The 16165-nt window shown below is 34.1% G+C and overlaps 1 protein-coding gene across 4 annotated transcripts; it reads right to left on the bottom strand.

Moving 5' to 3' along the window:
* Positions 1–5986: 5986 nt before the first annotated feature.
* On the bottom strand, positions 5987–14955 carry LOC127845778 (uncharacterized). Of its 4 annotated transcripts, none has more exons than XM_052376916.1 (4): positions 14917–14955; positions 14077–14189; positions 12667–12750; positions 5987–11966 (listed from the first exon to the last, which is right to left on the bottom strand). In XM_052376916.1, the coding sequence occupies exons 3-4, from the start codon at positions 12748–12750 to the stop codon at positions 10629–10631; spliced, it is 1422 nt and encodes a 473-aa protein (XP_052232876.1). In that variant the 5' UTR covers positions 14077–14189; positions 14917–14955; the 3' UTR covers positions 5987–10628. The 4 variants fall into 4 exon arrangements, with proteins under 4 accessions (XP_052232876.1, XP_052232877.1, XP_052232875.1 ...); XM_052376917.1 differs by having other exon boundaries at positions 14077–14185; XM_052376915.1 differs by lacking the exon at positions 14077–14189 and having other exon boundaries at positions 14917–14945.
* Between the last annotated feature and the right edge of the window lie 1210 nt (positions 14956–16165).

Raw genomic sequence — 16165 nt, 5'->3', positions numbered from 1 at the left:
TTGTTATACTATATACATTTGTTTGTCGGGAAATAGCTCATGAGCTAATGTTTATTGTTGTTCATATCCGACGTAAAATAAAGATTCTTGTATCTTGTTGTAAAATACCGGATAGACTACATTTCTATGGCATGGTTTTGTGGTCGAATGAGGTGCTTCATGTATCTTAATTATTATAAACCTCACTTAGTTTTACATCAGCCCAGTAAAAAAAAAGGCACTTGTGGTGATTTTAAGCATGTTGATGGCCTTTGATATTTGTTGCATATATTGTAAAAACGCTCTTAAAATTGGACTTGTTTTTGTATTCATGCATGAGTGGCTGAGTGGTTAGCCCAGAGGTTGGAACATACGCTCTCCACCCAGGCGACCGGGTTCAATCCATGTTTCCGGCAAAATGTGAGTTTGGTTGGTCACCACACCACTCCTCCGTTTATTTCGTCGTCCCCCATAGCTCAAGACCACACCAACATTGAAACATTTCAGTAAAAACAAAAATCTGGGAATTGAACAAATTGCAACTATCATTTGAAATTTGTCCTAACTTTCGTGAGTCAAGTAAGTGAATAAGGTAGGGGTATTATGGCGTACGTCTATTACCCACAAAATTCGCAAGGAAGGACCTCATAAACTCCGAAATACATCTCACCCCACATGTTTTTTGTTCAAGGAATGCGCATGATCGGTTATTTTCGTACAATACATTTTTGGCACAAACTTATTAATTAATAAATAACATATCATGCAGTGCAGAGCGTTTTGAGCTACTCTTACCGATTCACATGACGTATGTCCATGCCATGCAACACATTTTTCAGCGGCACAGGAAATGAAAAAAAAATACGATACTGTTGCAAAAAAATGGAAACAGTTTTTATATAACATTTAACATGATAGTTATATAAAACACACAGTACCCTGGGAAATGAACATGATTAATTAGACATGGATGTCGCTTTCTCAAACAGGTCGTTTAATGGTCCTCTCTAGTATAGCTTTCATATCTGGTAGAAGACTCAAATTCTTACAAAGGTGGCTCGTCATCGTCATCGTCCTCACTCATAATAAGTTTTAGATATGAAAATGTATATTATACACATTTTGATATTTTTTCTCTCCATCTTCCCATAAAATATATAAATCAACATTGTTACCTATTGTTACCTAAAAATCGTTATTCTACTTAAACGTATTAGCTCATTTTCTTCTGAGATGACTGTCTCTTATCAATTACGCACCACGTACCAGCAAATTGCAACATGAATGCTCTTTAAAACATATTTTAAACAGCAAAGTAAAACCCTGCCATATAAACATATATTTTATCAAGATTAACTACATTGTAAATATTTATTCTATGTGCCACTATAACTTCCGGTTGAGCCCTTTTTATGTTAACTTACAGTGGTAAGTTTATTGATGCATTGCGCGTGAGAAGGAAAAATAGTTATTTTAGCATGGATACAATATTCTTTTCAAATGTGCATTGTCTTCGACATTTCTTCACAAATCCGTTTAAAATAGGCTTAGTTTTATTTGAGAAAACCGGTAGGCATAAGTACTCCGCGTTATATCGTATAGATGAGTACAGACGGAAATGAGAAAACAAACCGGTTTTGCAATTTGGTTTGTGTAAAGCTATTTATAAGAATATAAACTGTTCGAAATCCGTTCTAGGGAGATCGTCAAAGTGCCAACCTCGTGAACACAAAAGTGATAAACACATTAATTCACTATAAAATATTGCTGATGAAAAGACTTAAGCAAACACAGGGCATCAATGCAAAGATTTGGAAGGAATCATTAACAATTAGGAAAGTGCTAAGACAAACGTAAATCAGTTAAATCAATTAAATAGATTCAGGAGCAAAGTATCGAGTGCTATGAAGTAGTAACAAAGTTGTAACGATGTAGTAACGATGTAGTAACAATGTTTATTTCAAGTAAAATTAAAGCACTTGATGAAGCTGATATATTGTTGACAACTAGAAATAGTGATGGCACGCGACCGAAAACTCGCGGATGGCCATTATTTGAAAAGTTATTCCGAGCTTACTGGAAAATAAATTGATATTCTCTGTGGTATTGCATACGTAAAATAATGTCTAACAGTTTTTCGAGTCGGATGGCTTTAAATTATTTGCAGTAAAAGTACAAGGAAGAGGCGAGGGCAAACAAGTTAAAGGGCCCAAGGGGTTCAACTCAATATGCATAGTGACGCGTAGAACTATGTTTCTCTTGTGGCGAACCGAGTCATCGTAAAGGAGCAACTGAATGTTCAGCAAACAGCTCGAACAAAAAGTAAGTTATTAAGTGTATAGACCCATGTTATCAGAACATTGGTAGTTTCCTTTTCGTAAACTTACAGAAAGTTATAAAAATTGAAATTGCTTAAAAAGATCCGTGTATAGAAACGCTACCACAATGCTAATAATGCTCATCGGGCGGAAGTGCGAGCTTTAGGATCTCGTCAGTTGATTGAAGTTGACCATGTCTCCGTTGATTGTCAGTCTGAAAATATTGATTTTAAAAATGTTCTGCAGAATTCAAATCAAAATTGTGCTTCTGCAGTTGATAAATACCAATTTGCGTCAAGCCAGGCACATGATGAAGATGCATCCATGTCTGTCTCAGTTCATAATTGTACTGCTGCATTTAATTATTGACGGAATCATGGCATCTGTTGGTGAAGTGTGTTGGTTGGATGAAACGTTTGTAGCCCAAACTAATAGAACTCTAGATCCTTCCCCCCCCCCCCCCACACACACACACAACAAAAAGCTAATAACAACAAATGAGAATCCCAAATATGAAATAAACTATGATCGGTTACATGTAAGCTGTATTAACAACGACTGCTTGTGAAAGATCTGTGAAATCTTTGGGAAAAAACTCTAGCACACGGTATACTATTCTCTTTTATAACAAACAATGTTCGTAGTTATCGTCCAAATATGATACTTAATGCATCCAATTAAACATTTCAAACCCGGCAAGTATGACAAGGCCAAAGAGGGAATAGAAGAATAGAAAAAGACCTCACTTTTCACGTTCTCTATAGACAAACATGTTAAAACTCGGGAGTAAAATTCAGAGGAAACTCCTTTTAATTTTCGTAAAAACATTGCTGTACATAGCAAACGGCCGCTTGATTATGTACCAGATCTGATTGAATATAGGGCTAAAGAAACTGTTCTGATAAACACAACTATTTAAAGTTTAACACCCGCATGTATACCTCGTTAACATCAGTGAGTTATATTGTGTGTGCGCTCAATGAATACTTAAAATATTCGAAAATAATATTATTAGAAAATTATGACTAGTGTCTATAACCTTTCTACTTTTGCATGAATCCGCAAATGTAACCGGGCGCTGTTTGATCGCAATTTTTGTAGTAAACCTCAATTGCTGTAAAGCAAAACCACTGTTTTGATTTTGTAAGTGTTACACGGGGAGAAGAAAAAAACACTGACTCGGGCACAAGCGGCATTTTTGCAGTCAAAAGATATCAATTTCAACAAGGTGATTTTTCAATGTTTAGAGGCTTTAACTTTATGAGTTGAGAAGATAATGCTTAGTAACCACTGAAGTCACTCATTATATGTAAAATGTCAAGAGGAACTTCAAAGATTTTGGTCGTTTTGTATTCTTGCGTGATTGAATTAAGATTTTTTTGCATTTGTTTGCTGCCTGTCATTTGATACTTGCACACTGATTAGTACTGTACTTGATTTTGAGCTTAAGTCGTACACTTTTTCGAATCACCTTCTTCCTTTTATTTAAGTGTTCGAAAGCTATTGTTTCAGCTTTCTTGATTGGATCATCATAATTAAAAGTAAATAAAATTTATAATGCTCTGCTTCCTTGTTGATCTTATTATCATGTGACAACTCACATCATATATTTGTTGTACTCAAAATGCGTAATTAATTAAACAGAACACACTGATTTACCATTAACACAGATTTGTATTGAATTCATATAGTGTAAAAGTTTTAGTCCTTTATCTTGATTATAACAAGATAAAAAAAAAATAGGGTAATTTGTTTTAATGGACCAATGATAGTTTAGTTTCATTATGTTATTATATTATATTCACACTGATTAGTACTGTACTTGATTTTGAGCTTAAGTCGTACACTTTTTCGAATCACCTTCTTCCTTTTATTTAAGTGTCCGAAAGCTATTGTTTCAGCTTTCTTGATTGGATCATCATAATTAAAAGTAAATAAAATTTATAATGCTCTGCCTCCTTGTTGATCTTATCATCATGTGACAACTCACATCATATATTTGTTGTACTCAAAATGCGTAATTAATTAAACAGAACACACTGATTTACCATTAACACAGATTTGTATTGAATTCATATAGTGTAAAAGTTTTAGTCCTTTATCTTGATTATAACAAGATAAAATAAAAATAGGGTAATTTGTTTTAATGGACCAATGAAAGTTTAGTTTCATTATGTATTACACTATATTATATAATATTTTTGTTACTCAATATGTCCAGTCAACATACGCTGCAAAGAGCCGGTGGTGGTCAAAACAACGGCTACTAGACGATTGTCTTATAGTGTTGCCTATAGGAGGTAATATTTCGATTTCTAGGTAGCTAAAGTAACTAACCCAATAGCATGAAAGAGTGATTGCAACCAAATACTCAAGAAACTGGTTAATATTCTGTATTCTTTACTCAAGAGCATGTCATCTTGACTATTGAACTATTTAAATTTTAAATAGTGTTTACATTTATTTTAAAATAAACGGTTTATGCTATAATATTAATGAACCAGAAAACGAAGTTTGACACGATGTGCTTAAGCGTTAACTTGACGTTCGGTCAATTAGTTTGTTGTTAGTTTTTTTGGTCTGTCGCCATAGAACTTATCAGTTTGTCGAGCAAATTACTTTTAGGTTTCTTTAGATGTACAAGATGTTCTTCACATGTTCCTGAGTTATTTCCTTGCACGTAGATATGTACATTTCGGTTACTATGCTTCTAACAAAACGGCACGGGGGTATCTTAAGTATCCTATGTGACATAGCTATTGTTTTCAATCGCATATAGTTGATACTCTTCGTGAGCTCCTGAATACAAAAGGTGAGCCTGAGCTTGATGCCATTCGAGACAGAATAAATACAATAGGCAGCCTTTCTTTTCTACGACAATTAATATCATTTGCTGGCATTTACATAGATCTACAATTAATTGCTAAGATCTGACTATGCTTTGCGTTGACTGTTCCAAGGCTTTGATCAAAATGTTTATCGTTTGTGTTCTTTCATTAAAAAGTAGTTGATAAGAACAAGAATTTTTCTCCTGATATATGTTCTGGTGTTGTATTGTTAGTTGTATTATACTTTGTTTAACGATGAAAGTTATTTATTCGTTCAAAGAAAACATGGGTCTCGCAGTCAGGTGCTATTATTCTATTATTTAAATTCAGGGGGTCATACTATGTGTAGACTTAAATACGTACGATCACATAAATAATGAACATTATTTTACTTTAATTACTTGATAGAAAGAAAGGAACATGTGCAACAGACATTCAAAGAATGTCTTAAAGCTCTCAAAGTGGAGAATGATCTTTGTCTTTCGCGGATGAGCACCTTCTACAATTAAACTGATGAACGTACTGTGTTTTCAAAAATACCAAGGTTGTTTGTGTGTTTGCTGAATCGTTTTGCTTGAAGCAAACATTAATTTGTAGGTAAATGTATGCTAAGCATGATTTATTGTTCATAAATTTGTAAGGTCATTAAACAGTTATTTTTCGTCAGATAAAAGAACACCTCTAATCAGTTGATTGAGAATTTTGCTGTCCCTATTTACCACACACTCTAAAAAGAGCAAAATAGCAGTTTCAACTTTAGGTCTCAAGATTTGACAGCCTTCAAAGTCTTCTCATCGACAAATATGCCAGAAATCATTGTGGAACTTCGAAAATCAGACCATTGAAAGGTTAATACTAACATTACATTAAGTATTCTTTATTTCGTTAATAATATTTTCATAAACAGAACATAACTTAGTAACAAATCATAATATTCATTACAACATTTAATGCCACAGTGTATATTTACATGAACTCTATAATGGTTATAGTAGATTTGATTTAAGCTAGATTTAAATCACTAGTTTCAGTATGCAGTGCCGAAGCCATTTGCGGATAAAATGTACATTTGAAGAAATCGTTTATTCAAATATGTAAACAAAGCTGCTGCTACGGAAGTGTTTATAGCTGTCTATCATTCACCTTATGATAAGACATTACAAGAAAAAAATTGATGAAAAGCATCAAAAGGACAAAATTTAACGGTTCATAATGCGACACAAGTAAAACAATATAAGGCATGATCGTATCTGCAGAAAAATTATTCCATGCAGAATAATTAAACACATATGTTTTCATTCATTATTTAAGTACACATCGGTTTAAAACTCCATGGTTCCGGCTTTTAATATTAAATTGAAAACAGTTGACGTCAATGTTCGTGTAAAATGCAGCATAGTGCAAATACTGAGCAGATATAATTGCATGAAATCAGCATTGTGCAGAATAGAATCAATTACCGTCGCTAATGCACACAAGACATGAAATGCATAATAAATGTCCTAATTAGCGGCAATGTTTTATGTTTCTGACGTACTATTTCAAATAATAGTCGATTCTTATTCTGTTTATTTGAATGAATATTGAATAGCATAGTTGTATATATTACATGTTTTAAATATAAACTGTCAGATATTTCTTGTTCACGTTTGTGTCATTGAACTACTACTTACAGTGATTATAGCCTACATATGTATCTTTATGTGATTATTTGTGGCGTTATGAACCAACATCTATAACTAACTTTCTGAAATGTGAACTTTCTTGATATTACAACGAACAAACAAATCAACACAAAAGCCAACGATGAAAAGCATTTGTTTAACATAACATACCCCTAATTGTGCGTTTATAATGATTCAACATTGAAGTGGACGTACTAATTTAAAAGAGCTTAATTTCGAATTCCTCTTAAGTCGGACATTGAAAAAGTAAGTTTACGAACATACTGTATACATATTCATAAAAATCTTCATCATATTTACATTGTTATTAATTCTGCTTGAAAAGAGAAAATATGCATGGTTCCAATACATGTCTGCATTTACGAAAATATCGTCAATATGCAGCTCTAATATTCATCATAAGTATTGTTTTCAAAATATTTTCGCAATTGTTTTATCGTTAGAACGATACACGATTGCATATGTAGTATAGTAAATAGTAAAAAGGTTTATTTGCTATACGGCCACCGGCCCTTGCATATACATACACACATACAGAAAAAATTCATATAGATATAATATCAATGTGAACACTTATCTAATTCAACAGTGGTACAGCAAAAAAGTGTTTCAGTTAACAACATCATTTTACGTCTTTCGACGGCATAGTAAATATACATTGCAATATTTCTTATAATGTTGTCATCACGCGAGGCCAAAGTGTTATTAAATTTGTTGATTGTTGGCTGATTGTAAAACCGGGAAGGAATATACGTTTCTCAGAGATCTTCATAGAAAGAACATACAAGTAAGAAGTGATATTCGTTTTCAATATAAGTCTTGCACAAGGGACATAACCTTTCGTTTCGTTCTATATTTATGTATCGCCCATGTTCAATCATAAGTTGATGTGATGAAGGTCTGAAACGGAAATATGCATTTATAAATTTTCGAATCAAAAGGACGTTAAGGTACTTTTCCCATTCAAAATCTATTTTAAAACCGGTATAAATTAACAATTATGAAGCATCATTGCAAGAGTGTAACCATGACTGTTTAAATATATCTTTCAAGCGTTGAAAAAAATAGAACAAAAATATGTTTTCATTTACAACACCTTGTTCATTCCAGACATACCCAAATATTACAGAAAATAAATGTTCACGTAGTGATGAGACCCAATTTTTATAACTTAAACAATCATACACTTTTAACATTTCATAACATTTTTTACATTTCTAGTATTTGGCATGTTTAACAAACGCAACCAGAATTTAATGACACGCTTTTATGTTATATACAGGATATATTCAACAATCGCCAAGTACAGCCATATTACATGTATGTAATGGTGCTGACATAAATCTCTTGCAAGCATATATATGGACACGTTCGACAACATCAAAGGATTTTAGTCCCCAAAGCTCTGAACCATAGAATAAGATAGGCATTACCTTGGAATCAATTAGCTTGAAATAACAGTTATATCCTATGGGAATATATTCGTACAAAGAAGATATCAGCAATAGAATTACACGTTTTGCTTTAACAGCCATATTTTCTGACATTTTATACATTGACATAGTCGATGAAAAATCTACGACTACATAATTGAACCCGTTAACACATTCTAAGTTTTCATCGGCATAATACCAATTTTCCCTTGAGGATAACCTTCCCCCGTTTTTAAAAACGACTACTTTAGTTTTTTTAACAGTAACTTCTAGTTTATATTCAAGGCAAAATTCATGTAAATAATTTAATTGTTGTTGTAGTCCAGAAATAGTATCAGATGCTAACGCAACATCATCAGCGAATAACAACATACGTATTTCAATATCATATGGCGTTAGTGGTATACCCCTTATATGCTTGCTTTTAAGATAATCAAATAAATCATTTATAAATAGACAAAATAATGTCGGGCTTAAATTACAACCTTGCAATAAACCCATAGGACAGTGGATTATGTCACTTCTGTATATAGACCCTTCATGGCATTTAACAATTTTTCTCTGATGTTATTTTTTAATAGCTTGTGATATAATTTCCCCCTGTCGACGTAATCAAATGCCTTTTTAAAATCAACAAAAGCAACATATAAAGTTTTACCTTTTCTACACAAATATTTGTTGATTATTGAGTAAAGAACATGCGTTATCAATCGTTGAATACCCTTTTCTAAAACCGGCTTGTGAATCTGTTATGCGCCCATATGCTTCAACATAGAACGTTAATCTTTTGTTTAGTATATAAATATATATTTTAGTATATAAATATATATTTTACTGAAGATATCTATAAGGTTATACCCCTGTAATTGTCAGGGTTATTTGTGGGTCCTTTTTTATGTAACGGTATCATTACAGAACACGCCCATTTTTGAGGGAAGTAACGTGTACTCAAATTTGTATTCAAAATAATATTAACAAAAGATAGAATAATGTCAATGCTGTATATTAAATGTTTAGCTAGTAAAACACCAGAATTGGCTTTAGAAGGGTTTAAACATTTTACTGCTCTAATATTTCTTTATCTGAGATAGAAGAATTGAATAATTCATCCTGACATTCGTCAATAGTAATATTTTCTCCGACAATATTAACATCAAACATTGTGTCATCTGTATCATGAGTATGCCTGTTAAAAAGTGTGTTAAAATGGTCGTACCATTGTTAACAAGATATAGTTGTTTTATTTATCTTCTTTTTTGCAGCTTTATTTTGTTCATCCAAAAAGCTTTTTAATCGCGAACTGAGTTAGTAAGTGTATTTATCACTTTTGCTTTGCATTCATAACGTTTCTTATTACACAAAGTGCGATAAGCTGTTTTAATTGACATATAAATATTTAAATTAGTGACAATTTATAACGCCGAAAATTTCGCAGAGCCCTATTGACTTCAGTTTTATCATTCTTACAGTCCCGGTCAAACCAAGTTGATTTGGTAAACCGTTGTAAACAACGTTTTCGCCTGGATACTGAGTGCTTATTACAATTTATTAAGACGTCTTCAAGTTTTGTCACAATTTCGTCAATTGGCATGCTTGTGTTTTCAAAAGTAAATGACATTCCATTATCATCTATTAACGACTGTTAATAGTCTTTATAAATGGCAATATTGTCGGTACTAAAGTCGGCTATGGTTATAATACTTTCATGGTTTTGGTTTGAAGCATCAGATTTATATGAGTTTGTCTTTAATTTTAATACAATAGGTAAATGGTCAGATGAGCAATCATGGCCAACAAACAGATCTTGTACAATATCAAATATTCAGAACGACCAACAAAATAGTCAATTACGCTGCAATCGTTGGAGCTAATGAATGTATAACTATCTTTATCTTTATCGTCCACACATCGACCATTGAAAATAAACAATTCATAAGCTTTACATAGATTAAAAAAATTTCGACCGTAATTATTTAAATGGGAATCACTTGATATACGTTCACGCATACGAGGGTTTATATAAAATATTTCTTCTAAATCATGAAATATTTGCAAATTTGTGTTAACATCAATAAAATCAGGTTACTGTCCTGTTCTGGCATTCAGATCACCAGCCAGCAAAATGTGTTGTTCTGCGTATATACATTTAAGGCATTAGCTAATTCATAAGAATCGACAGTATACACATACATAAAATTTGTCCATTTGAGAATATTTTAATTTGGGATATGTGTTCAACTAATGTAATTATTAAAAAAAAATGCACACATTTTAACCACCAATATATATGATGGCACCAAACTACATTCAACTCAGATAACAATCAAATGTTCAGGTATATACACTTAATAATAGACGTGCATAAGTAAATTTTAAAAAGTAAAATTACATTAGCATCCTTTCAAAAATCTCATTCAGATAATTCACGCAACTTCCTTCCTCAATCATCCTCTGACGGACTTCTCTCAAGATCTGTACTATACGTATGAGTATCGAGTTCTGCATACTATCCGATTCATTAACAACACCATCCACAACCAAGCACTGTTCGCGTCTGTTTATGCATTTCAGTACCAACAGTTCAATCTCTAATCTTCTCTGGCCGTACCAGAACAAAGGAACAGGGTGAGATACTATTGATTGCCTTATCTTCGGCAATCTGAGTAATAATTTTGGACCTTCGTTGACCATGTCGCCAATTTTTTCCACCCATGTTCGCTGTTGTTTTTCGTTCATGCCACATGAGTCAATTAGGTTTCTCTCTGGTATCATATAATATGAAAGGTTAGTCGTTGATAAAGCAGTTCTTAGTTCTCTTAATCCTTCACAAAGCCAGTTAAACAAATTCTTTTCAGTAAAACATTCTTGATGATTGTTCTCCGCAAGCCAAAAAACTAAGTTTTTTACGGTGTAAGATGTAACTTCCTTTTTTATTGGTTTTAATATATCCTTAACCACCATTTTTAATATAACATATATGTAGACCTGGGTGTTATTAAGACTGCTCACAAGTTTATTCTCCCCCGTATTAAAGCATATTCTCCACTCGACATATTTGAATTCACTCCCTTTATGTCCAACTGGAGTGACGAATGCTCTCAATGATACAACTTTCTGCACGATATCCGGTGGTGGCCAATTACGACGACGTTCAGCCCATCTTTGAAGTATGCTTGGGCAGTCACAGACAAACGAAGGTACTCTGTCTAGGCGGTTTGCGCCATCTGACGACGGTAGTGATGGTCCTGCACGTGAATGACGAACCTCGCCTGGCCCAAGTGTTGCGCTATTAAGTACATAAATATACGAGTCACTGATCAGAAAGGAGCGTCCAGTTTCATCATCATACAGGGCATCGCGCAGATTGTGGCAAATAACTGTACCACGTAGCTTTAGTAATAGCCTACAATGTCCGTGGTAGCAGCTACCGGTGTTTAATGTAAACAAAGTAGTCTCCCTTGGTAACATATCACCAGGCAATCCGTCTTCTAAACACATGACATCTTCGTTTACAAACATATTGTCCGTGTCACTCTCATAGAAGCTTGTCAGCCCCTCTGCTTTGCTACCCGTAGTGATGATCTTAAACCCACCAGGATACCGTGCATTTAACAGCCTATCATTCTCCATATAGGCGTCTCTACGTGCCTTTCTGATGCGAGACCCAAACCCCAGCCAGGTCATCACATTGCACATCTCCACTGAAGCATTTTCCCACTGAGTCTGAAATTGCCGCTTAAATTAATATAAAATGTCGCAAATTTATGAAATGCAAGCAAAACATAATCAAAATGAACATCATTCGTAGAATACCCTAAACATACTTATTATATTACTAGTACCACTACTTTTACAACTACTTCTTTTACTAATAAAACTACCACTACTATAACAGTACATTACTAGTACAACTCCAGCAGCTAATTCTACTACCATTGCTGCTGCAGCTACTGGTGGTGCTGCTGCCACCACCACCACCACCACTACCACCACCACCACCACCACCACCACCACCACCATCACCACCACCACCACCACCACCACCACCACCACCACCACCACCACCACCACCACTAGTACCATTACTTTTACAACTACTTCTTTTACTAATAAAACTACCACTACTATAACAGTACATTACTAGTACAACTCCAGCAACTAATTCTTCTACCATTGCTGCTGCAGCTACTGGTGGTGCTGCTTCCACCACCACCACCGCCGACGCCGCGTATTTGTGTTGAGTATTTGTTACTTTATTATTTTTTTTGTTCTGCATTTCATCATTCTCTTCACTTTTGGGGAAATTTCGCCGTATTAACGCATAAAATCCGTCTACATTTATTAAATAACAAGAAGTTTTCCCGACGGTTCATGCACCATTGGATTTCAGGAAATGATATACAACTCTGAAGAAAGGACAAACCTGAGAATGTTGACTGTAAATCCCGCCGCGAAGTAGCACATATTCATGTCCTGATTCATCGTGCCAGTAGCCACCCTTTGCCATCTGTTTAATTATGTACAAACTGTTTAAGGACATATACATGTTGGCCTTAGTTTAATTTTTACCAATCAAGTGTGCATGGCTCTTATGTTGTGTGTAACAAACATACATATAAATAGTTTAGCATGGTATATATCATTTTAAAAAAGTAATGCTTATCCTCGTTGGTTTGATTACATTTGTTGGACATCGATCATCTCCATATATTAACTTGAACATGTCTGATCGGTTCTATTTTACAATCAGGCCTACTACATCGTCGATTTGCAGTGTCATTAGAATATTGAGTTGCATTTGCTTTCACAACTACAAGCGGCCAATCATATTAATATCGGTAATAAAAAATTACAATAAAATCAATAAATGCATTGAACTGAAATGTTACAACTGCAAAATACATATGAATCATACAAACGAGTAACTCAAAAAAAGTTTTACCACTAAAACTTCTAATGCAACTGGTAACTTCCAAATTTATCCTGTCTCACTTTTGACTTAAGCGACTTTATCACAAATTGTAACATGTTTTTAAGTAATTTAATGCCTTATCTAGATACACATGTAGATTGAACGGATTTCAATACGTATGTTTCAAGCTTGGCTAACAGGGATACGAACTGTAGTCATAAAGATTAAGTGGCTATTTCCCTAACCTCTCTGCAATCTTTACAATTTGTAGCGAGCAGTACGCATTTTTGTTTATGTAAGCGATCTTTGAGTTGACAAATGTCTCCAAGAACAAGTGGAACATTAATTAATTCGTTACTTATAACCCTTTTTTTCATTTGATGATAACTCCTAAACGAATAGGTGTTTTCAGTATATGTAAAAGCCGGTAGCGATATTTTGCACTCTTGCTTACACGGTTTTGTTATTGTTTGAATATGTGACAGAAAGGCACATATAGAAATAAGTCGATTTATTAAGATGACTGTATACAATTTAACAGAAATTAAATCAGGTGTGTATGCTATGTATCATAAACCTCATTGTGAACAAGAAATAATTCCGTTCATATACACGGTATGATCAAGCAACAGCAAATTTTATAAAAGAACAGCTAAAATAGATTTTAAGAAGCTGCGAAAACATTAAAATTAGTACATATAAGCATTGTTTTGAGAAAACTTGGCATGTACGTAAAGTGTCGTCCCAGATTAGCATGTGCAGTCCGCACAGGCTAATCAGGGACGACACTGTCCGCCTAAATTGGATTTTTGCTAAGAAGAGACTTCATTCAAACGAAAAATGTCATAAAAACGGAACGTGTCGTCCTGTGCGGACTGCACAGGCTAATCTGGGACGACACTTTACGCACATGCATTATACCCAGTTTTCTCAGAACTCGACTCATATTAAAATCATTAGCTCAAGCAGTCTCGTAGTTTATATGACCGGATTGTAGTCAGTAGGAGCTTCCATTCGATCTAAACTTCATCTGGCTGAAACAGATGGTCGTAAAAGTAATCCGATCAATGGATCAACGATTTATTTGTTTGATCGAGTCATGGTATGTGTTCAATACTGCCCGTACAGTAATATGAAACAAGTTCGTAGATAATGTATAAGCATTTAAAAGATCAAAGTAATGTTAATCAATTACAAAATGGTACTTATTCCAGTGTATTAAATGAATACACTATTGTGCTGATAAGTACTTTCGTTTTCAAATGAAAGTTAGACACTGTGATGATTAGTACTTTCGTTTTCACAAAAACCGGGGATCCCCGCACTCTGGATCAGCAGACGATTTATTTCATAAATCAATCTTACGGAGGAATCCGAGATAGCCGATGTATCACGATTGGGGATCCCCGGTGTATTCCTAATTGTTCGACTACGTTATAATTGTTTTTATAACTTGTGCAAACTGAGTTAACATCAATATAAAGATACATTCGAATATAAAATACATAAATTCATTATTTTAGCAAAACATGTTTACAGATGTAAAATAATTTAGGCTCTACTTTCGATTCTAAAATAAATGCGGTAGCCTACTTTAAAGAAATTAGACATATTTGGAAACCAGTAAAAGGCAGTATTAAATACATTGATGCTTCATATGTTATAACTACTTTATATTTTAAATAAAATATGGTACAATATTGAGCTATAAACAACTTTGTTTTTAAAATTACTAATGGAAAGAAGAGATGAGAAACAAACCTCTGAGATATTTTTATCCATTTTCTGTGTCTCTTTTCCATAAACTACATAATTACGATCCATAACCGAGCCATGGGCTACTAGTGAATGTGTAGGCCTTAAAGAATCTGCCTTTGTCATATACAAATACCGCTTTTTAAAAGCACATTTTCAAGTATAATCATAATTTGCGATCTCGTGAGGTAATACACAGTTGAAGTGTGGCGCAATATTATGTTTCGTATGATTTTAAGTATTGTTTGTTAATTGCATTTGTTTCTTAAGTATGGAATTTTTATGCGTAAAAAATTTATATTAAGGAGCGAATGGTATTTTGTACAAAGGACATACTAGTATACAACAATACAAAATACCGGATTGACTACATTTCTATGGCATAGCAGGTTTCGTGGTCGAATGAGGTGCTTCATATTTCTTTACATCAATTACTTCACTGACTTTAACATCAGCCCAGTAAACAAAAGGGGCATTTGTAGTGGTTTTAAGCATTTTTAAAACCTTTGCTATTAAGTGCATATATTGTAAAATCGCTCTTAAAATTCGACTTGTTTCTGTATTTATGCATGAGTTGCTAAGCGGTTAGCCCAGTGGTTGGAACATGCGCTTTCCACCTAGACGACCGGTTTCAATCCACGTTCCCGACAGAATGTGAGCTTGGTTGGTGGTCACCACCCCGGCCAGGTGGTGACTACTCCGTTAACTTCGACGTCCCCCACAGCGCAAGACCACACCAACTTTGAAATATTTCAGTAAAAACAAATAGCTGGAAATTGAAACTATGATTTAAAATCTGTCATAACTTTCGTGAGTCAAGTAAGTGAATTAGGTAGGAGTCTTGTGGCGTACGTCTAGTACTCATAAAATAGCAAGGAAGGACCTCATAAACTCCGAAATACCCCCCCCCCCCCCCCCCCACACACACACACACACATTTTTTTCAAAAGGCGCAATGATCGGTTACTTTTGTACAATAGGATTTCGACAACGATCGTTTGTATCCGTGAAGCCAGAGCACTGGTAGAAGTGTAGTCGCCTGTATGTAGGTAACGAATGCGAACATATTTACCTTCTTTGTTCTTTAAAGAGTTATTAACGAAAACTGATTAATAAATAAAAAAACATATCATGCAAAGCAAAGCGCTTTGAGCTACTCTGACCGATCCCCCTCACGTATTTCCATGCCATGCTGAAAATTTTTCAGCGGCACAGGACATTAAAAAAAATACAATATTGTTGCAAAAAATATATT

Source organism: Dreissena polymorpha, chromosome 9 (genome assembly GCF_020536995.1).
Source record: "Dreissena polymorpha isolate Duluth1 chromosome 9, UMN_Dpol_1.0, whole genome shotgun sequence".
Taxonomy (NCBI): domain Eukaryota; kingdom Metazoa; phylum Mollusca; class Bivalvia; order Myida; family Dreissenidae; genus Dreissena; species Dreissena polymorpha.
This window is presented reverse-complemented; position numbering and strand designations above follow the sequence as displayed.

Coding starts and splice junctions, on each gene's coding strand:
- LOC127845778 (XM_052376914.1), bottom strand. CDS start 12,789: ATGTATATGTCCTTAAACAGTTTGTACATAATTAAACAGATGGCAAAG. Junction 11,967..12,666: donor TTTACAGTCAACATTCTCAG/GTTTGTCCTTTC, acceptor CGGCAATTTCAG/ACTCAGTGGGAAAATGCTTC.